The sequence below is a fragment of the Cucumis sativus genome, chromosome 3, assembly GCF_000004075.3.
Source record: "Cucumis sativus cultivar 9930 chromosome 3, Cucumber_9930_V3, whole genome shotgun sequence".
In the NCBI taxonomy this organism is placed as follows: Eukaryota; Viridiplantae; Streptophyta; class Magnoliopsida; order Cucurbitales; family Cucurbitaceae; genus Cucumis; species Cucumis sativus.
Window position 1 is genome coordinate 39,096,963 of NC_026657.2, and position 22,079 is coordinate 39,119,041.

The following is a 22,079-nucleotide window of genomic DNA, read 5'->3' on the forward strand; positions in this document are numbered from 1 at the left end:
TCATAACCATATTCAAATAAAAAGCAAATGGAGGGTTTATTTTCTCTATTGTTTATTCGTTTTTCTTCTCTATTATAACTGAATGACTTAAATTGATACAATTATAAAAGTTAACGATTTAGATTGATATACTTATAAAAGTTTAGGAGCTGATTTATATAACTATTAGTTTAAAGTTTAAATTGATATAAAACCAAACTTGATAATTAAATTTTATAGAAAAATATTTATTTGAAATATTGACGGGAATGTTAACTTTGACACACAATTCTATTAATAATTGGATCTTTTAGTTATTTCAAAAAACAATAAAATAAATAACAAACAAATAAACCAAAAGTTATCTTAAATAACAAAATAGTTAAAAATACTAAGTATATATATAATGTCTATTAATACCACTAATAAATTAATAGAAGTGTATTAGTTTCTACCAATGCTCCATAAATTTTAGAATTTTATTATATTTTTAAAAATAATAAAATAAATTAAAATATTTACAAGCTATAGTAATAAAATTTGGTATAAGTTGTTAATATTTGGATGTAAAATCAAATATTTTAAAAAAAAAATCACATTTAAATTTATTTTGTTATTATTTAGAAAGGAGAGTAAAGAAATAAATAGGTAAGGAATATTGGTAATTGAAAAGGAAAGAGAATCTGAGAATTGAGTGGATGCTAGCTACCCTCTCTTTCGACCCCATTACATTCCCATCGCTGCCCGCTTGTCCCTACGTATCATTCTTTAAACCTTTTCTCTTTTTGAGAAAAGATCAAAAGGGCAAAATTAAACTATAATAATAATTGCTTTTTTCTTTTCCTTTTTCCTCACATATTTATTTATTTAATACCATATACATTTAAAACAAACGCACACATTTAATTTAAGAAGCTACTTGAAGTTATACCTTTTAAGTTTTCCATTTTTAAAATTTCATAATTATATAAATCATAAGTTTATAATATTTATATTAATTATCATTTATATGATAAATTTATGACTCTAATTTTCACATTTAGTAAAACTTCCTAAACTTCACTTTCTATCATTCAAATTTTAGAAAATATATATAGCTATTACCATACTTCATGAGTGGTTCTTGTAACTAAACTCCCGTACTTTAGAATTTATATAATTTTAATTTTTATATTTTTTATGATTTAATTTTAATTTTTTTACATAATTTTGATTAATCTTAAATTTAATTTATTCAAACTATTTTTCTTCACCTAAATTGATTAAATAACAATAATAATAATAGTATTTATTTTAATGCAAAGAAATACAATATAGAAATAGTTTCATTTATTTTTACTATATATGGTAATTTCTCTTTTAAAAATATATAATAAAAAAAGTTATTGATAATTAAAAAAAAATCATATTTTAATTTTGTAATTTTGAAGGCAAATGAAAAAAGGAAATTTCAAACGCTTCCAACAAATCTCAAGCGAAGCCACCAACAATAACGGAAACGGCGTTAAACTAATAAAAACCAAACCGGTCCTAAAAACCGGTTCAAACAGGAAAAACGAGAAAGAAAAGGGAATATTTGAGGAGCGGAGAATTCACGCTTTCCAATACCAAGAGAGAAGGAAATTGGAATTCTTTGCCTCCAGCCAGACCGCCCAAAAAAACCAAAAACCAAAAACCAAAAAAGAAAAAAAGAAAAAAAATATTTTGGAAAAATATTTAATATTTTATTCATATGCATAATTTTATATTTGCTCGTTCTATTGTTTTTCCCCTTTCACACTCTGATTGGTTTTTCTCTTTCTCAAGAAAAAAATTGAAGGAGCCCTAAAATTCTTCTTGATCTGCTCTCCAATTATTGCTTTGATTGTTCGAATCGAAGAGATTAATGTCCTCCCAAGCTTATGTTCTTCTGTCTCTTGCTTGAACTGGGAACAAACATTTTTCTCCTGACCGAAGATTCAACTTTCTTCTCTTTTTTGGCGCATTTGTTCCTTCCTTCATTGAGAAATTCGTATGCGGTTTTGATTTTCTGGCTTCTTTATGCATAATCAGCGTTATTCGCGGTATCGTTGGCCTACGAACCACCACACTCGAGGAATTTATGCGTGGTGGCGAGGTTAGGAGCTTAGGGTGTGGTTTTTTTTTTTTGGTGGATGTTGTTGGTGGGGGAAGGATAAATGCTTGTTTCGGGAAATATAGGGCTTCAGGTCCTCTTTGTGTTTGTTGTTTTCCCAGTAATCTGCTTGGTAATACGGCGTAAATGGCGGCTTTCTGTGGCGAGGAAGGAAGAAATTAATCGTTTGTTAGTTCTGTCGTCTGAGGAGGCTTTTAGAGCTGAGATTGAGGCATCTGCTAGGTATACTTCTTCATCGTTTACTCCTCTTGGTCACCAGTGTGCTGTCTGTTACTCTCCAACAACCACACGCTGCTCTCGGTGCAAAGCGGTTCGATATTGGTATGTTTATCATCAATCCTCGATACTTGGAACTATGAATCATTATTTAGGGATTGAATCTATGTTATTTTTTTTACACTTTCTTTATTGCCTCACCATTTGAGTTTTAGATCGGGTCTATTTTGAAATTAATGTGTGAGAAATTGTTGCCTTCAGATTCTGGTAATATGATTCTATTGATGTTCGTCTTGAGCATATAAAGTGCTATATGCCCAGTCATTTGTTAGCTTGCCTTGTTTATCATAAGGGGAGATCGAGAAGTAACTTCTTGTCTGTAAATGTTAGTTCAGCTTTAACTTCTGGGTATAACATTGGTGTGCAGCTAAACTTTGTGAAGTGATTGGGAAAGCGTTAAGCCATAAAGGCATTTCGCCTTACCTTCTATAATCGATAACACAGTTTTGAGTATATGTGCATCTCAATATTCTCATCTTCTGAAGTTGGATTTTAAGTACAAAGACAGATAGGATGAGGAGTTCAACATCAAATTACGTAGCCTTTAATTTCTTTCCTAAGCTACTTCAACCTTCCAATTTGCACTTTTGACCAAAGAATTTTCCAGGATCCATTTCAAAGTTTTGATTATTGGTTTTCTACTTCGAATTTGTTTTGTAATAAGGTGTAATTAGTCTTTTTAGTAACCCCTTTGGTGTTTAGGGATATCTCATCTCCCTATTTGTTTTGTACTCCCATTTTAAGACAGACCTTTTTTTTTTAAACTTTTGAAATCATACCACTTCCCAACATTAGTGTATGTTCACATTATGGCTGGAAATAGGTTTGGTCTACTGTCTTCCTGTTCCTACAACGTGTTACTTATTTTCCTGTATGGCTCAGTAATTGTGAACTTCTATGATGGGAATGGAAATGTAGCCCTGACAGTTCATTTATCAAATCATAATGATCACTTCAAAATTTTGGCTCCTTTGTAATTTAAATTTCTACAGAAGTTGAGATGCTGTTTATTACCTTTGCTTGGGTTCTCTGGTGCTTGTATGTTCTAATCAATAGTAGATAGAAAAATAATTAAGTTTAATGTGCTGCCCCTTTTCCTCTTCTTTATCTCCTTGGACCAATTATTTAATTAGAGTTGATTGTATACTATACCAATCTTCATTATAGTTATATCAAATGTTTTGGATCTTTTTTCAGTTCTGGTAAGTGTCAAATCATACACTGGCGCCAAGGCCATAAGGAAAATTGCCACCCTCCCAATCATGCTGTTGCATCTAGCACAGATTTCGAGACAAAAGTAACAGAACAAGATCATTATGAATCATCTACATCTGACTCATCTGCTGCATCATTTTCTGGATTCTCTAGTTCAATTCTAAGCAGTGAATCATCTGATGATACTTCTACTAGTGATAGTAGTAGTCAAATCGAACCAGAGAAATCCGATGGATATATGTCTGCTGATGCAATGCCCGACTCACTTGAAATTACTAGAGGCATTGACATCGCTGATCAACCCAAGTCATTGACACCAATGTTTGGTAACCTCGTTGATTCCGTTGATAGTTTTCCCTCATCTAGCAAACTGAATCAGCTGAAACCCAGTGGTAGTCATGGAAAGGATTCACGTTCTTCCGTTAATTCTTCTAGTTTTGTAATTGATGGCAATCACAAAGAGTCTGTTGCAACAGTTTCTTCTGATTTTTGGGCTAGAACACTTGACCATAAGGGATCTACAACCGATTCCCTGAGTAATTCTGCCTTACCCAAGTTTAGTGGAGGCCATGGTAGGAAGTTGTCTAGTCCACCATCATTTTCATTCAGCTCATCAAATATTTTGCAAGCATGCAGCTCTGAGGGAATGAATGCATCCAACATCACTCTTCCCGGTACCTCAGAAGATAAGAAGGGTAAAAAGCCTGTGGACGGAGAAAATTTCTCAAAAAACCACAGTATCCCTTCAAATGTGTGCAATTCTGCTGCTTCCAATAATCAAGGTCATAAAAAAACTGGTAATTTCAAGCCAGCATCAACTTCCCATGTACTTAGATCCAGGTCAACCTCAGCTGTTCGTCCACCAAATGGTTCAGGAGGAAAAACACTAGATTCTAATGTCAGCACCTCACCACCTTTGAGATGTGAAAGGTCAGCTAAAGTTGTGGTTGACAGTATTTCGAAGGTACAGAGTAAAGATGGAAATTTCTCACAGAGAAAAATTGATTCTGAATGTTGTCTACCTTCAAGTGCTGGAGGGACATCAGTTTCACTTTCACGCATCCAGTCAGGAAGAGTAGATACCATGCAGGCGACTTCTGGCATTCCCTCTCAAGTTGCATGTACTCTCAACTCTAAAAATGGCTTGAGAACGTCCATGTTGAAAGTTGTTGATCAGTTTAGAGGGTCCAAGTTGTTAAAAAACAGTCATGCTTGTACTGTCACTGAAATTCCTGGAAGGTTTAACTATAAGGTTTTGTTCTATTTACTTTTTCTTTCTCCTTTTCTTTTATGAAACTTATTTCAGACTTGAAATTAATTTTTCTATTCACTTTTAGGGGCTTTTCTCATATGATCACTTTGTTAAGCTTTATAATTGGAACAAGTTGGAATTGCAGCCAGCAGGCCTCATTAACTGTGGGAACAGGTTAGTGGTCTCTGAAATAATTATTGTTGTTCATGGGAATTATCGACTATGAATCTTTTGGTTTTTGGCTGGTTATCCCTGAATACATCAGATTTCTTTTTTTATTTTCTGTGGAAGACAACCTATCTTACAATTTGTGCATTTCATTAATGAAGTGCTAGAACCTTTCTGACTTGATCTTGTATTAGTTCAACTGTTGGTACTTTCGGTTCTTACTTCTGGTTCTAGTATCTTTCTCTAAAGCATTGCCATAATAGTGAATTGAACTTACTGTTGTTATGTGACCAATACAACCTTCAGTTGCTGAGGTGTGGATTTGCTGAAATATGAAACAGGACAAAAACCAGGGCTAGATTTGATTTGTGCACCTTGTAAGGTTGTAACTGAATGCAGGCTCATCAATTCTTAGTGAATCTAGTTTTTCACGATATTTGCTTAGATAGATACATTTAGTGCTCTATTATCTCTTTTGATTTGAGTTCTTGCGTCCTATATTTATGAAGTTTTTTTTCCTTCTTTTAACCCTTTCTTTACATTCCTGCAGCTGCTATGCTAATGTTGTACTCCAGTGCCTTGCATTCACTCCGCCTTTGACAGCTTATTTTCTCCAAGGACTTCATTCCAAATCATGTACGTTTCAGATATTGGGTTTCTTTTTTAGCAGTTTCAATTTCAAATCTTCTGATCACTATATTATACATTATGTATACTTTTATTTCTCCCAATATCAGGTGTAAAGAAGGGGTGGTGTTTTAATTGTGAGTTTGAAAGTCTAATTTTGAAAGTCAAGGAAGGGAGATCCCCATTATCTCCTGTTGGAATAATTTCTCAGTTACCTAATATTGGTCGTCAACTTGGTAATGGGAAAGAAGAGGATGCACATGAATTTCTGAGGTGTGTAACTGAAATTTTCTTGGGTCACTCCTTCCAGATTTATCATGTTGTAACTTCCAAATAATGTTATAAACAAAATCATATTGAGAAGGTAATATGGCAGGTATGTTATTGATACAATGCAATCTATTTGCTGTAAGGAGTATGGTGTGAGCTCATCGGGTTCTTGGGAAGAAGAAACAACTTTGGTAGGACTTACATTTGGAGGTTACCTTTTGTCAAAGGTAAATCTGAACTTGGAACTTGGAAGTCGGATTTTTTTCTTAGAAGGAAAAACATGTTATAGTGATTAATGATATCCCATAATTATCCAAGTAAGTTGGAGCTTAGAACTCATGATTTTTCTGAATTTGATGTTTTTAACCACAAGTAGTTCATAACGCAATAGTTTGTTAGAATGTGAAGTGCACCTTTAGGCTTTAACTTTCGTCGTTTAATCAAACAGATAAAATGCACAAGGTGCCAAGGCAGATCAGAACGGCAGGAAAGAATTATGGACCTTACAGTTGAGATAGAAGGGGACATTGGTAGACTGGATGAGGCTCTTCGAAAATTTACTAGCAAAGAAATTTTGGACGGTGACAATAAGTATTTGTGTAGCAGGTGTGCTATATTATTTGTTTTGTGGTGCTCGTAGTTTTTATTCGATCTTTTATGTATTATGATATTTTCCGTTAAGCATAACTTTCCAACTGTTCTCTTTCTTTCATGGTTTATTTACTTCTCATTAATTCCACTCATTATTGTTCAGATGCAAATCTTACGTAAGGGCAAAGAAGAAATTGAAAATACTGGAAGCTCCCAACATTCTCACTGTCGTATTAAAGCGCTTTCAGGTATGTTTTTTATTTCAATGGTTATGCTTGCTCTGAATTGAATTGCGTATATAGCTGCCATGTTTATGTGTTATATATTTGCAGTCAGGTAATTTTGGAAAGCTCAATAAGCCTATCAAGTTCCCGGAGATATTAGATCTGGCACCATTTATACGTGGAACCAGTGATAAATCGCCCATATACCGGCTTTATGGAGTGGTTGTTCATTTGGATGTTATGAATTCTTCGTTTTCGGGACACTACGTGTGCTATGTCAAGAATGCCAAAAATAAGTGGTTCAAGATTGATGATAGCACGGTATACATTTCAATGTCACTTTTTTTCTCATTCATGGTCCTTTAAAGCTTCATTTTGGTCATTAGTTAAAAAATATCAACTTTGTTTCCTTTCATTATCACATCTCAATTCAAACCACGATACTTCTGAATGAATTTTTTACTTGCATAGCCTTCACTTTTCCTTTCACGTTTTAGTTATCATCGTGGCATTTGTTCAACAATTATTTAATTAACAAGCCAGTGGTTTGTTTCCTTCTATCACGTTTGACATTTTTACTAAGCTTTTATCTTTTCATCATTACTCTGTAATTTGCAGGTAACTCCGGTCGACATTGAAACCGTATTGACGAAAGGAGCCTACATGCTTCTTTACTCAAGGTAAACCGATATCCAGAACTGGTTAGATTGACATTACTTTACATCTCTTCTCTGTTCTGATTTTGTCCCCTTCATTTTAGGTGCTTGCCCAGGGCTCCTAGATTATTACGACACAGCACTGTTGCTGTCGACTCTAAGACGAGAGCAACGCATTCAAGAACAGATGAAAGGAATACAGCAGCTAAAACCACTACCACTTCCACACGTCAGTCTTACACGAGGGATACTCCTGGTGAACCTGGAAGCATCGGCTCCATTCATTTTGGACATCCTCAGATTCATAGGATTTTTGAAGAGGACTCATCCAGTGATCATTCATCTCTCATCAGCAGTACCTCCGATGAAGGTTCCTACAGCACGGAGAGCACTCGTGACTCCACAAGCGCCGATGAGTTATCCGATTACATATTTGGTGATCCAGGGCGTGTATGGAACACTTGGCAAAATTTTCCAAATCTAAACCCTCACGTTCATCCTCTTCATCTCTCATGAATTTGAAGCATTCCCTTCTGGCTCATCTGGACAGGTACGCATCGCCTTCTCCCGCTCGTGCAGAGCCCTACTGTGGGAATTAACGGTCTTGCAGAAGATATAAGGGAAGAGGAAGCGTCTCGTTTTTGCCATCTAACTCGAGTAGACGAGGTAGAAATATATAGTAACTAGTAGTAGTAGCAGCAGGCAGGTAGTAGTAATAGTTCGGAAACTAACACTGACCATGTAGGTTATAACAATGTAAAGTCTTAGTGTATCTATTAGAAAAATCAACCCAAGAAAATATACTGAATTATTTTAACTGTTATATACATTGAGTTAGAAATTGGTAAATAAGAGTTGAAGCAATGCTACTCTTTTTAATTTATGCATTTAGTATATGAGTGGCATCATATATATATTGAGGGAAAACAGTGTACTTTTTGAGGTTAATAATAATAATATAATTGTAGAAATTGGGGAAATAGTTAAATACATTTAGGAGTCTTCTACTACTTAGCTCATTTTTGGCTCAATGTAATAGCAGAAAAATCAATCATCAAGTAAAAATTCAAACAGAAAAGGAGTCTTTAAAATTAGTTTATTGATTTTATTGAGTTAAATAAAATATCAAGAAAAGGTTGAGTGATTGTTTTTAATTTCATATTTCAATACTAAGTTAATAATTAAATAAAAATGTTGGAATTATGAAAATACTTCGTTTAAAGAAAATAAATATCACTACCATTAGTTTCTTCTTTCATTCTTTTAATAGAAAGTATTAGTACTTTATGATCAACTTTTTAGAAAAACTTTTGAAATATTCTTATTGTTTAGGGTTTAGGATTTAGTTTTAGTTTAAAAGTTAAATGAGACTATTTTTAGCTTAAAAGTACTAATGCTTTTCATATGAAATAAATGTTAATAAGGATATATTTTTAAAACTTTTTAAGGTTGAAAGATAAATCAAAATTAATATATTTTAGAACTATTTTAAAATATAATAAAATTTATCAAAGTTTAATATATATTTTGTATAATTTACTCAAAACGATATATGGTAGCGTTTAATAAGCGGAAACTTTGAATTTCAATTGAAAGACATTCGACTAAGAATATTCTTAGTGGAAATCCAATCTATCTTATTTTTCTTTTTCTTTGTTTGTTTTTAATAAACTTTTTAAACCTAAATTTAATTTAATTAAAAGTGGAAAACAATCCCAAAAACCTACGAGAGAAATGTCAAAATTGTACCAACTTTAATTTCCATTATTTGCTTCATTCTGGTTTAACAATTTTCCCCTATTTTAAAACAAATTTTATTGTTTAATAATTGAATGAATAATATGCATTAACTAATGGAATGTTACATTACATTTGTGAAAAGAGAAAGAAAAACTTAATGTTAAAGGAATATCTGCCTAACAAAAAGAAGATTTACGAATTGAATTGACATTTTGGTCAATAAAAGAGGCTCCAAATAATCCCACTTTTTTCTTCTCTAAATCTCATGCTTAGATCTAATCATCTATAATATATATATATATATATATATATATATATATATATATATATATATATATATATATATATATATATATACATATTATTTTGTTTTTATGTTGAAAGCTGGACATATTTAAATTTTCTTTTCTCCCCTAATCTAATCGAGATTTACTCCATCGACCATTATACTTTTTGAAAAAATTGTTAAAAATAGCAAATTTGATAAAATATTTACCACGAATAACAAAATTTTTAGATTATATCCGTAATAGATATTGATAGCTAGATATACTTATGTTAGTGACATCGATAGCTAGTGATGGAAGCCTATCAATTTTTATCATTGATAGAATTCAAAATTTTGTTATAGTTCGTAAATATTTTAATTTATTTTGCTATTTAAAAAATGCTCCTACTTTTTTAAATATTTTTACAAACTATAATATTAAATTAAAGGATCATTTTTAAATATAGAATCCATTTGTATGGTGATTAAACTCTATGAAAAGACCATTACAAACATTGAGAAAACGAGTCTAAATCATTTCAAATGTGTCTGAGATAAGAGTAGAGTTGTAAATTCGGGATAATTGTTAACTCTAAATCCTTGAAATAGTAATAAGCCATAAAGTTGATGTTTTTAAATTGTGGGAGTCAAGATTTCATTGGAAGATAGTTCACAACTATGCCCTCCAAGTACTTCGACGAACACTCTCTCCTAGTAATTATAAGATAGAGCGAGGACTTAAAAAGAAAATAAATAATAAATGAAAATAGTTAAAATGTTAACTGTCGACACATAACACATGGAGAATTATTTTCCTTCCATCTTAATTAAAAGAATCTTTGTTTAGGTTTCTAGAGGGCCTACTCTCTTGTGAAACGTGACACTTGAACAAGTGTGATAGTTGCAAATATAATAATTAGATTTAATATAATTAAGTATATAGTAAAATTTAAAAAAAATTGTAAATATAATAAAATCTGTCAAAGTCTATCACTGATAGACTATGTTGCAAATATTGGTTTATCACTACTTATATACCATAAGAGTTTATTAGACGTCATAGAAGTCTATCACAATTTTTTTTAAATGTTGTTATATATTTAATTATTATTTCTAAAATTGTTACCTATTATAATTATCCTTAAAAATTGGAGAGATTTTCTTTTTGTTCAATATTTTTAGATGTCGATCATACTTAATTTACAAGTCATTTGGCACTAGATAAAAGAAAAACGTTGAGTTGGTAATTATTATAGGAGGAAGTAATTGGAGGAGTAGACGAGAATAACAAGGTGAACCAGATGATTGAGTTGGTTTTTTTAGTACAACTACTTTTGAAGATGTGAAATTGAACTTTCGATCTTTTAAGAAAGAAAGCTAGGTTAATTATCGTTAAAATATTATGTTCAATTTGACCTATAAAAGTCGTGGCTAATTATGATTTGACTTCTAATCTTTTTTAGTCTATGAATTTTTAAATTTTAGTCTCTAAATTAAGTTCATGTGTTCTTTAGTTATGAAATTATTGGTTTCTTTAGTGCAAATTGGGGGTGAGGGAATTTGGATCATCAATTCTCAATATCTACGAGATCCCATTATAACCTTTGAATACTTAAAAAACTTTTTGATACTTCGCTAAATTAACCTAATAAAAATAAATAAATTAAAGATTTAGAAGGTAAACGTATAATTGGATGTAACGATGGAATAAGATTGGAGAAGGTAACAAAATAGAAATAGTTGAAACTTGTCCATACCCATTTGATATATAATTCCAAAGAAGTTGTGATGAGAGGTATTGACCTTTTGGAAGCAAGTTGGAAGAATGGTAATGATAATGTCCCAAGTGATTTCCATAGATGGAATTTTGCAATGCAAGAGGATAACAATTTTAACTTTGCCTCTTTTTCTTTTATTTTTCTTTTGGTCCAAAGTTTAAATGCAATCCAACCTCTCATCTTACCTTCAATTATCACTTTTTATTTTTTATTTTATTTTTGAAATGACATCAACACTTTGCCTATTTTTGTTTTGGATGAAAATAGCCATTTTTTCTTTAAAAAATTAATAGTTAACAACGAAAATATTCGTAACAGTATAGTAAATTTTCAAATTCCATCCATTATGAACATCAATAGACTTTTATCACTTTCTACTAACGTCACTGATAGACACAGATAGAAGTTTATCAATGTAGTATTGATAGTAAAATTTTGTAAGTATTTCGGTTCAATTTGGTGTGTTTGAATATGCTTAATTATCTTCCTTTTCTATCTTTTTTTTTTTTTGTTGAAGAATGAAGATTTGAACTTCAAGATAGTTCTATTAGGGTAAACTAAAATATGTTTGTCGATAGTTTTGTTAAAAAAATCCTTGTTTTGTTTAATTAGTATTGTATTAAAAAGTGAGGACGTTTGGGACAAAGATTATCTATGATTATAATAACCACCTCGTGCTACGGTAAATACTATTTAAAACTCTACAATTAGCTACATTTAATACTATTTTAAAACTCTCAATTTGTTACGTGTTTACTGTTTACTATTTTCTTATCAAACTAAAATATTCTACACACTAAACACATACTATTATAACTCAAACTAAAATAATCTACACCTTAAACACAAACTATTCTAATCAAACTATAATAATTCACTTCTTGCTCCAAACGCTCCGTCCCTAAAAGGTTCTAAATGCAACGTTTTCTTAAATTTATTTGATAATAGTTTTCGAAATCGGGTTTTGATTTATGTTAGAGTTAATTAATTTATTAACAAGTTATATGTTAAGAAACTTCGTATAGTTATTATGTTGTAATATTATATAATTTACAATACATTACATAATACATATTTGAGGTCAAGCAACACTTGTATATACTCAAGACGAAGAGGTTTTAGGTTTAAATTTTCATCCCTGATTTACACTAACGTTTTTGTAAAAAGAGAAAAAGTCCATTGATTATTTTTAGAATTGGAATATTTTTGGACCCATATTTATTAAACTTAATAAATAAATAAACATATAAAAGAGATTTGTCTAAAAAAACTTAAACATATTGAAGTAAAAGTAGACAAACATTAGTGTGCATTGGTCATCTAAGGGATACTCAATCAATTGGTTTTAAAAGAAAAACTACTTTATTTAGATATTATTTTACTCTCTTTTTTTTGTTTTCTATTATTGAAATTTATATTTATTTTCTCTACACTATTCAATTTTTGTTTCTCACGTTGAAATTGATGCTAATTATTCAATTATAATTTTCAATTTTGTTAATTAAAAGAAATATTTGAATTTCTAATCATTTTAAAACAAGAAGTTTTTAAAAAACTAATTTAAATAGTTTACACTTTTTTGTTTTATTTAATATATATATTAGAAAAAACTACTTTAAATAGTTTACACTTTTTTGTTTTATTTAATATATATATTAGTAGAAAATAGTTAATAAAATATAGTGAAATTCGATTTACAAGCTTCGTATTCAAAAACCAAAAACCAAGAGTGGTTGTGGTTAAGTTTCATGGGATAGGAGTTACGTAAAAAAAATTTGTGTTATCTCTATTTATTGTTTGTCACATCAGTATGCTTATAAAATAGGTACGAGTCTCACCGAATAGTAAATACCATAACTCACTCATGCCCCAATCCAAATAGGCCCAAACAATAATTTGGAATGAGTTGTTTGGTTCAATCCAAGGTCGAGACTAACCTTAGCAAAGTTCCAAAAACACGGTCTGCCCTAGCCTAAGAATTACTTCAAGGAATAAATCTAAAGCAATTGGAAAACCCTAATGAGAGAGTCTCGGATTCAACTACACCTATAAATACACTAAAATAACTTCAAGGAAAGTTGGTCTATTTCTACTACTCTAAGTCTCAACACTTACTTAAGTATATGTGGTAGGGACCTATATGCATATCTTTTCATTTAGCATGTCACATTCTTTCTTTAGTTACAAATTTATCATCGTATCTACGTGAATACCAAATACGTTTCGTATCAACAAGAGAAGAAAGAAAGTATAGATGGTTTTTACAAAGATAGACTATGTCCAAATACTTCATCTAAGAAACCATCAAATGCATGCTAATAAATTACACACACAAAGTTCATCTTTTGATCTCTTAGTACAATCAACAACTTTTCCCCACAAGTTGAAAGTTCTTATAATGATTTATTCAAACCTCACATTTCATCACACCATTGTATTAAACATATTCTCCATTAGTAACTATATATCAGTTAACAATTTACTAACAAAAAGTGAAGCTTAATATATATAACTAAACAAATTTAGATGTCAAAGTCTCCATTCAAAGGTAAAAAATTTGAATCTTCATCTCTACTTTATATATTAACTTTCAACTTTTAAAATTACATAGAATGCAATCTAAATGGAAAATGGTAAATTTTGTATTAACAAAAAAAAGAGTAATTAATAATAAAAAAACTACAATAAGGAGAGATTTGTGAAATAGTACTAATACAATTAGTAGATTGACCATCTACCTAAAGGATGTTTGATGACATGTAATAAAATGTGTTTATATCGTGACGTAATCTAAAATTCATTGTTCGAATTAAGAATTTTTGTGTCCAATTTGTAACATAAAATTTATTCTATCTTCAATTACTTCACGTCTTTCTAAACTCCCTTATTAATTCAATACATTTTCGCTCTTCAAACAAACCCAAAGTCGGTAGGAAAATCAAAATTGACCTAATATATTTAGTTTAATGAAAAAATAAAAGAAGTAAAAAAAGAGAGAGAGAGATGTAAACTTGTTTTTGTTTTGAATGTATATAATTTTGCAAGAGAAAGGATAAAGATGGGAAATGGTTAAGGGTAAAGATAGAGAAAGAAAGAAGTAAAAAAGAGAAAATGGTATTGGGATCACATTAAAGAAGAAAAAAAAGAATAGAAAGATAAGATTGATGGGATTGGATATTGAATTGGAGTATTAGGCCTTCCTTCCCCTATAACCCTACATCTACTCTCTCTCTCTCTCTCTCTCTCTTTTTCCCTCTTCTCTCATCCCTTTGGGTCAGACATATATTTAATGCAAAAGCTACAAACTGACAAATATATACATAACTAAACTACACTCTCTAAACTCTTTACATTCCAACTAAACTTCCAATCTAATCATTTACTATTACCTTTCCCTTTTCATGTGTGTGTGTATATATATATTATCTTATAAGACTTCATCCCAACTGATGATTAAGATTTATACTTGAATGCAAGAGTAAACTATTAACTAAAAGATAACAAGTTTAGGTATAAATATTAGGACTTCCCAACTCTTATTTCTTAACCCTAAAAACTCAGTTCAAAAACTACCATATAAAAATTGTGTATATGCATAAAATTTTCGAAATAGTTACATCCTATACTCTGATAAATTCAGCGTTGTAATTTAAAGAGTGAAAAAGAAATATGATTCCAAAGAGGTTAGTAAAGGTTTTTGAGTGAGAGAGAATGTTCAAATTTTGAAGTCATCAAACCAAATTAGTTTCTGAGACTAAATTCTTACAAATGAAAACATATAATTTGGAAAAGGAAAAAAGAAAAGTGAAAAGGGGAAAGAAAAAATAGAAGGAGAACCTGCAAATTTGCAGAGAGATAAAGAGAAGCACAGATAGTTATGATCATAGATAGAGTGATTCTTCAAAAGCACTTTCATATTTATCGCTACGTCTTTTCTTCATTAAACATAAAAATACAACTTCTCCCCTCCATTTACCCATCATGCAATAATAATACCCCATAATTCAATTCAATACTCAAACAACCCCTCTCATTACAAGTTCTTCAATCAAACTATCACTGAATCGAGCATGGTTGAACATTACCCCTCAAAGTTATATCACTGAATCGAGTAGGGTCAAAAGAGTACATATTATTTTTATTTCACCAAAAAACAGTTAAATTACTAAGCAAATTCTAAATTTTAGAACTATGTAGTGTTCATATATTTACTAAAAAAACTAAAAAGAATTTATAGTTAACTATTATAATGATAATAATAATAATAATAATAATAATTCCTCCCACCAAATGTAATAATAAAAACCAAAAAGGAAAAAGGAAAAAAAAAAACTCAAATCCACACACAAAAACTCTCTTAATTATGGCTCTGTTTCAAAGTATTACTTTTCTTTCCCTCCAATTTTTCACATTTCTCATTTACAATAAATTTTCATCATGGTTGAGAAAAAACATTCAAATTATTATAATCAACAAGAAAAACAAGAAAAAGGAAACAATTACCAAACAAACCCATAATAATTAATAATTCCTCTCACCAAATGCAATAATAATAATAGTAACAATAATTTACATACACAATTAAAAAATATATATATCTTAATTATGTCCCTTTTCGAATTATTACATCTTTCCCTCCAATTTTTCACATATTTCATTTACCATAAAATTTCACCATGGTTAAGAAAAACATTTAAATTACTAATAAAAGGAAAATAGAATTAAAGAAACAAAGGCATAATAATAATTCCTTCCACCAAATGCAGCAATGAACCAATAAAAAATTGACATCAGATCATTATATTTTAGTTAAGTAAAGAAAAAAAAGGGAAAAGAGGAAAAAAGAAAAGGGTTGAAGATATTAAGTAAGTAAGTAAGGGCGGGGGGTTCGGATTTCAATGGGATTCATTCCAAAGTTTTCTTTTCGAGGGTTGCCTTCCGGAAATTTCCTTCATCTTGAGAGACTAAAAATTGAAAAAGAAAAAGAAGACCTAAAGAAATTTGACACAACAAAAATCAGAAAACGCAACCCTAACAGAATCACAAAACTAATTGAAAAAAACCTTCACAAATTTGGAAAAATAAACCAATTAGGAACAGAAATCGAAATAATTAGTACTGGCGATGGTGGTGCGCCGGTTGTCTGGCCGCCGGAGTCCATATTACGTCCGAAGATGAGTGAGTGCTGTACATCGGCAGTAAACCGCAGGTCTCTTGGGCGCCGCCTGCGGCAGTGTTTTCGCTATCTTTCCCGCCGGAGATCGGAGAGTGGCCTTCTTCCACATCGCTGAACGTTAATTTTCTGACTTCGTCCTCCGACGGTAGCCGCTGATACGATGGATTGTTGAACGAGGCGGCGATTACATAGACGGTTCCAACGCCGATTAAAGATCCAGCGACCAAGCCGCCGAAGATCTGGCCCTGTGGTCCCGCTAGCGTGATGGTGAATCCGTTAGGAATTGGGAACGAAGTCGTTTGGGGAACAAAGGTAGCGCAAACGGAAAGAATATCAAATCGTCCATGGAAAGTGACGGTACCGACCGGAGACGAAGCCGGCTGCCGGAGAGTGACGTCACCGACTGTTCCGTAAGCGTTGAGAATACAAAGCCCTGTGTTCCTACGGCGGCAAAATCGGGAAATAGCTTCGACGATATCGCTACCGCCGGGGACTTCTAGAACGTAAGGACTCATCGGCGGCTCGGCGTCACGGTTGGCGACAACGACGCGCCGCCGGCTTTGGCTTGTTCTTGGATCCAGGAGGACGGCCACGGGGGCGACGGGCAACCTCGATGGAAGCTCCGTCGGCGGAGGAGGGCGGTTCTTTAAGGACGATGGCGTGAGTGAGAGGGGAAGGGGCGGCCGGGGAATCGTCATCGGGGGAATCTCTTGGCGGTGGAGTGGCGGTGACGGGAAAGGAACGGGGGAAAGGCTGAGAATGGGACGGTGGTTGGTGGTGGGGCTTTGGGAACATTGTTGAGAGCTTCGGTTTTCTTTGGATTTTTTAGATTGCGGAAAGAAGCGATTTCTGCATGTTTTTTCTTTTTGAATTTTTTTCATCAAAATACAAATATATAAATATATATATATATATATATAATTTTTTAATAATAATAATAACTTTGGGGAAAGAGAAAGGGTATGTAGAATGTTCCGTAGAAAATAAGAGACTTATTCACTATTTTTATTAATATTTTTAATTTATTGTTTTGATTTCATTAATATTATATACAAAATTATTTGATTTTCTTTCGAAGGAAACTATTTGATTTTGGTTTATATATCTTACATAATTTTCTGTATGGAAATAATTTTTAATTAGAAGTTTTATTTTAATAATAAAAATGTTTATTTTATTTTTAAATAAACTAACAATAAATTGGCCAAATTTTCAAATCCTTTTACAAATTTTTTTATCAAGACAACCATAAATGAAATTGTCTATGTTTAGTTGAATATATAAATTTATATATTGTATAATTTCGAGGTTAGTATAAATCTTGATTGTGGGTATCATTTTTGTGCAAGGGTCGTGCTAATCTTCTTTTCAATTTTATGGGACGCCTTCAAAGAAACTTGGTTAGTTTAATTCTTGAATTTGTTGTTTTGAATTTAATTTTTGAACATTTTTTAATTAAAAATATAATAAAATCTATTAATTTTTTAAATATATATATAATCTCAAATTTTTTCTATCTATAAGATTTTTTTTTTCCAAATCGGTTAATAATACGAATTTTCATGAAAAAATATATAATATAATATGTAGATCTATTTTTAAATTATGGGTGAAAATTGAGAAAATAAATATAAGGACTAAAATCTATATTTTTAACATTCTTATCATAAGCTTTCAAGACTATTCTGTATTATGTTTTAAATTATTTTTCAATCATTATATACTATTTTAAAATAGATTACACAATTTAAATATAAAAGGCTAGAAAATATGCATTTTCTAACCAAATGAAATTTTGATATAAAGGAAATTAATGTTATTTAATTCTAAAATAAAGGAACTTCCAATTGTAATTTAAGATTAGATAAATATGAAACTAACCAAACTTTACATATTTATAGATAAATTTTGGAAATTATGGTACTCAATATTGATAATAGATAAATATGTAATAAGATGAATTTTGATTTATTTTATAAATAGTTTTGATATTTTTTTCTATTTTTAAACACATGTTTCCATAATATATATATATAGTATACTTGATTTTCACTATTCTCTTTTAATCTATCTAATTAATTTAAAATGATTCAATTGATTATATATAGAAAAAAAATGCTAAACAATTTAAACAATATTTTAAAAAAACACACACACTATTGTCGACATCTGTTAACATTAGTGATAGATTGTATCAGGTTATATCATTGGTAGTGTATCAATGATGGACTTAGATCAATTTTTATCACTAATAAACACTAGCATACTTATTTCAATCACTATCAATGACAAATTTTTATTAGTTTTTAAGTCCAATAAACACCGCTAAACTTCTATCAACATCTATCAATGATAAACTACTAATAGTTTTTATCAGTGATAAACATTGACAAAACTTTTATATTCGCTTCTATATGAACTCTAAAAAATGCAAAATATTTTGTTATAACTTATAAATAGCCCACCTCTTTTATTTTGCTTTTTAAAAAAACATACCTACACTTAATTTGATTGTTTAAACCAAAGACCAAAATATTACATTTAAAAAAATTGGAGAAAATTGAGTCCAAATTAAAAATGGAAGAACATGGCATTTTGAAACTTAAGAGTTAAATAAAATTTGTACTCGACCCAAACTAGAAACGACGATGAAAACTAGATAAAATATAATCACTCCAACCGAATAAAAATACACAACATACAAAATACATATTTTTTTAATAATGAAACAATTATTAATTTATTATTTAATTATAGAGAGAGATTGAATAAATAAATAAAAAGTTGAATGTGGAAGATGACATTTCTAGTACTATTTCTAAAAATGGAAGATTTGATCTCAACTTCCCCACTTTCTAGACTCATTTGGATTTTATACTCAGACACAAAGAGAACACTCTTCCTTTGTTTGGGACCATAAAAACATTACATTACATTACATATCATACCATTATTTATTTTTTCATTCATTCATTCATTGTTATTATTAATCTATCAATGCTCTCAACCCCACTCTACTCCACTTTGTTGGATTATATATGATTACTTTTCTATAACTAAATTACAAATTTAGTCTCTTCGCACACGATCGCTTCATTACCCATTTTTTAAGTTGATGTGAAACCATCAATAGTAAACATTACTACAGTTGACATATTTATCGAGTAATTATATCTTCTCTTATTTTTATGAGAAACTTCATATTTTTCATGTTTATCGAATTAATTAACTTCAACTCTATAGTCTATGCAAAAACCGCAAATTCTTAAGTTCGAAATATTAACTTCACTGAGTGGGTTAAATTGAACGTTTGAGGTGCTTAGTTTATTGTAATATTAGTAGTTGTAATATAGTACATGAGTTTGAGGTGCAAACAATTTTGGTATTAGATATTGTAGTGAAAATAGAGAAGAAAAAAAAAACGAATAGGAAAATAGTAAACACGACAATCAATAGAGTTTTGAAATAGTAATATACTATAATTAATTGCAAGTTATAATACTTTGTGAACACCAAGTTGACCAACTCACCAACTATTATAATTCGAGTACCAACTATATTATACATCACCTGTGCACCTGCTTGAAGTTGGATACTCAAATAACCTCTAAAGAATTTGTTCGATAGTTGAACCAACATAAGGTTGTACTATTAACCTTACGATTGAAGGTTTGATCTTTCACTTGACCCACATATTGTCAAATAAAGATAGTTTGTTTGGTAAACCATTTGTTCTTAGAATGTTTTAAAAATAAATTTAAAAGAAAAAACGAATAAAAGAAAAGTAGTTTTTATATTTAGAAATTGATTGAAAATTTAAAGTGCTACTAAAAAAACATAAAAAATATATTGAACACAAAATTGAAAGGTTCGTGTGTGTGATTAAAAAAAATCTTATAGTTTTCAATTTGCTGTCAAGTTGATTTTTTTCCTAAGTATTTGTTATATATCAATTAAGTCGGAGTATTATTAAATATAGTAAAAATTTGAAACTATTTATAAAATATAGTAAAATTTATTAATTCCGTTTAATTATATATATATATATATATATATATATATATATATATATATATATATATATATATATATATATATATCTTTTAATAATTTAAATATTATCCATAAAAATTTGTTGGTTCAGTTATTATATATTTTTATATTTTTAAATTGCAAATACTTGTTAGGCACACACTTAATAACTCATTAACTAAACTTAAAACACTACTAGACAAAAAAAAGAAAAAAAACAAAACAAAACAAAAATAGATTGTTTGAATTCTCTCACCCAAAATACCCAAAATATTTATTGAACTCAACAAATTTTCGAAGGTTTGAATTCTCTCCTCCAAAATATTTATCGAATTCAACAAATTTCCAATAGAATGTCAAAGAGAGGAAAAAAACCATAAAAAGGACTCAATAACTCATAGCAAATAAAGATTCTCTTATTTCATCTAAATTACTTGGAAAGTAACTCAATCTTGTCACCACATACAAAGGGTAACATCACAAATGTGAGTTTTTTTAAAAAAAATTATTGATCAAATTGAGTAGGAAAAAAAAAAGAACAATCAAGAAATTGAAATTGAAATTTGCAAAAAAAAATAAAATAAAAATTAAGAAAAAAAACAGAAAAGGAAAGGAGAAGAGAGAGCCACACCCATAAGTTTGGCTCTCTGCCAAACCCATGTGAAAGGGAGGAAAAAATAAATAATGAAATATGAAATATGAAAGATTGATATTTTGGAAGGCAATAAGGATATTGAAGTAACATGACATGATAGCTTAGCTTACAAACCCATTATCCATTTACTAGACTACTAAATAGTACATATACACCCACCATCTTTTCCCACCTCACTTTCAAGTTCACCTCCACTTTTTTCTCAAGTTTCTTTACTTTTCTTTCTTTCTTTTTTTTTATTATATTGGAAAGAAAAAAAAAACTATATGTCCGGTAGGAGAGTTGACCGATTTATTAAAAAATCGATAATAAAAGATTAGTAGAAGAATAGTGTGTTAGTTGCACCCATATGTGCAAATAAAGAATTTTATATAAGGACGTTTGTATCGAGATTCCAATTTTACTAATATATCGATAGTGTATTTACTACAACACTAAGAATTATGTCGATTGAAACATGTTCATTTCTTTTTTTTTTTTTGAGGTACAAAGTTTGAGAGTTTGAGTATACTACGTCTCAATTTATATATATGTAAAAAAAAAATTTAAAGTTTGAGAGTTTGAGTATATGTGGTCGATGAGTTTTGTTGGCTTGAACTATTTATGATGACCCAAAACAGTAACTAGCCAAAATAGGATGGTCTAAATCCAATGCTTCATTGAAGTCCATATGCCTTTTTTATCTCCAAGTTGTTCAGTGGCTAACAAGAAATGCCATCAAAAAAGGTCTTGGAGGCAAAGAGGGACATTTCTTACACAAAAGTGGTGGGTTGTGAAAGCAAACCAACCTACAAAAGCAAAGGCCATATTTTCCTTCACTTCATCATCTGCCAAATAAAAACAAAGAATCCAACAGTAGAACTAGCAGTTGATATCAACAGATCAGAGACAAATCAAACAACTTGGCTCAAAATGACATTGTTCCTCACGGCTTCAGGATAGCGATATTAATAAAGGAGAATGATTACAATGTTAAGACAAATAAGTTTCCGAGAATAAGATCTCGAGCGTAGAGTAGTTCAAGAAGATACCCTTTCA

At 30.3% G+C, this 22,079-nt stretch overlaps 1 protein-coding gene and 1 pseudogene across 1 annotated transcript; one reads left to right on the forward strand and one right to left on the reverse strand.

The window, feature by feature from the left end:
- Nucleotides 1-1,721: 1,721 nt before the first annotated feature.
- On the forward strand, nt 1,722-8,275 carry LOC101205725 (ubiquitin carboxyl-terminal hydrolase 16). The gene is made up of 11 exons (XM_011654275.2): nt 1,722-2,434; nt 3,587-4,856; nt 4,942-5,030; nt 5,575-5,660; nt 5,762-5,924; nt 6,028-6,148; nt 6,370-6,527; nt 6,676-6,760; nt 6,845-7,057; nt 7,355-7,416; nt 7,497-8,275. The coding sequence occupies exons 1-11, from the start codon at nt 2,157-2,159 to the stop codon at nt 7,906-7,908; spliced, it is 2,937 nt and encodes a 978-aa protein (XP_011652577.2). The 5' UTR covers nt 1,722-2,156; the 3' UTR covers nt 7,909-8,275.
- Nucleotides 8,276-16,016: 7,741 nt separating this feature from the next.
- LOC101205488 lies at nt 16,017-17,248 on the reverse strand (annotated as a pseudogene).
- Between the last annotated feature and the right edge of the window lie 4,831 nt (nt 17,249-22,079).

Excerpts from the sequence above, each read along its gene's own strand:
- LOC101205725 (XM_011654275.2), top strand. The coding sequence starts at position 2,157 with ATGCTTGTTTCGGGAAATATAGGGCTTCAGGTCCTCTTTGTGTTTGTT. Across the intron at positions 4,857-4,941 it reads CTGGAAGGTTTAACTATAAG|GGGCTTTTCTCATATGATCA; the intron begins GTTTTGTTCTAT and ends ATTCACTTTTAG. Across the intron at positions 6,761-6,844 it reads TCGTATTAAAGCGCTTTCAG|TCAGGTAATTTTGGAAAGCT; the intron begins GTATGTTTTTTA and ends ATATATTTGCAG.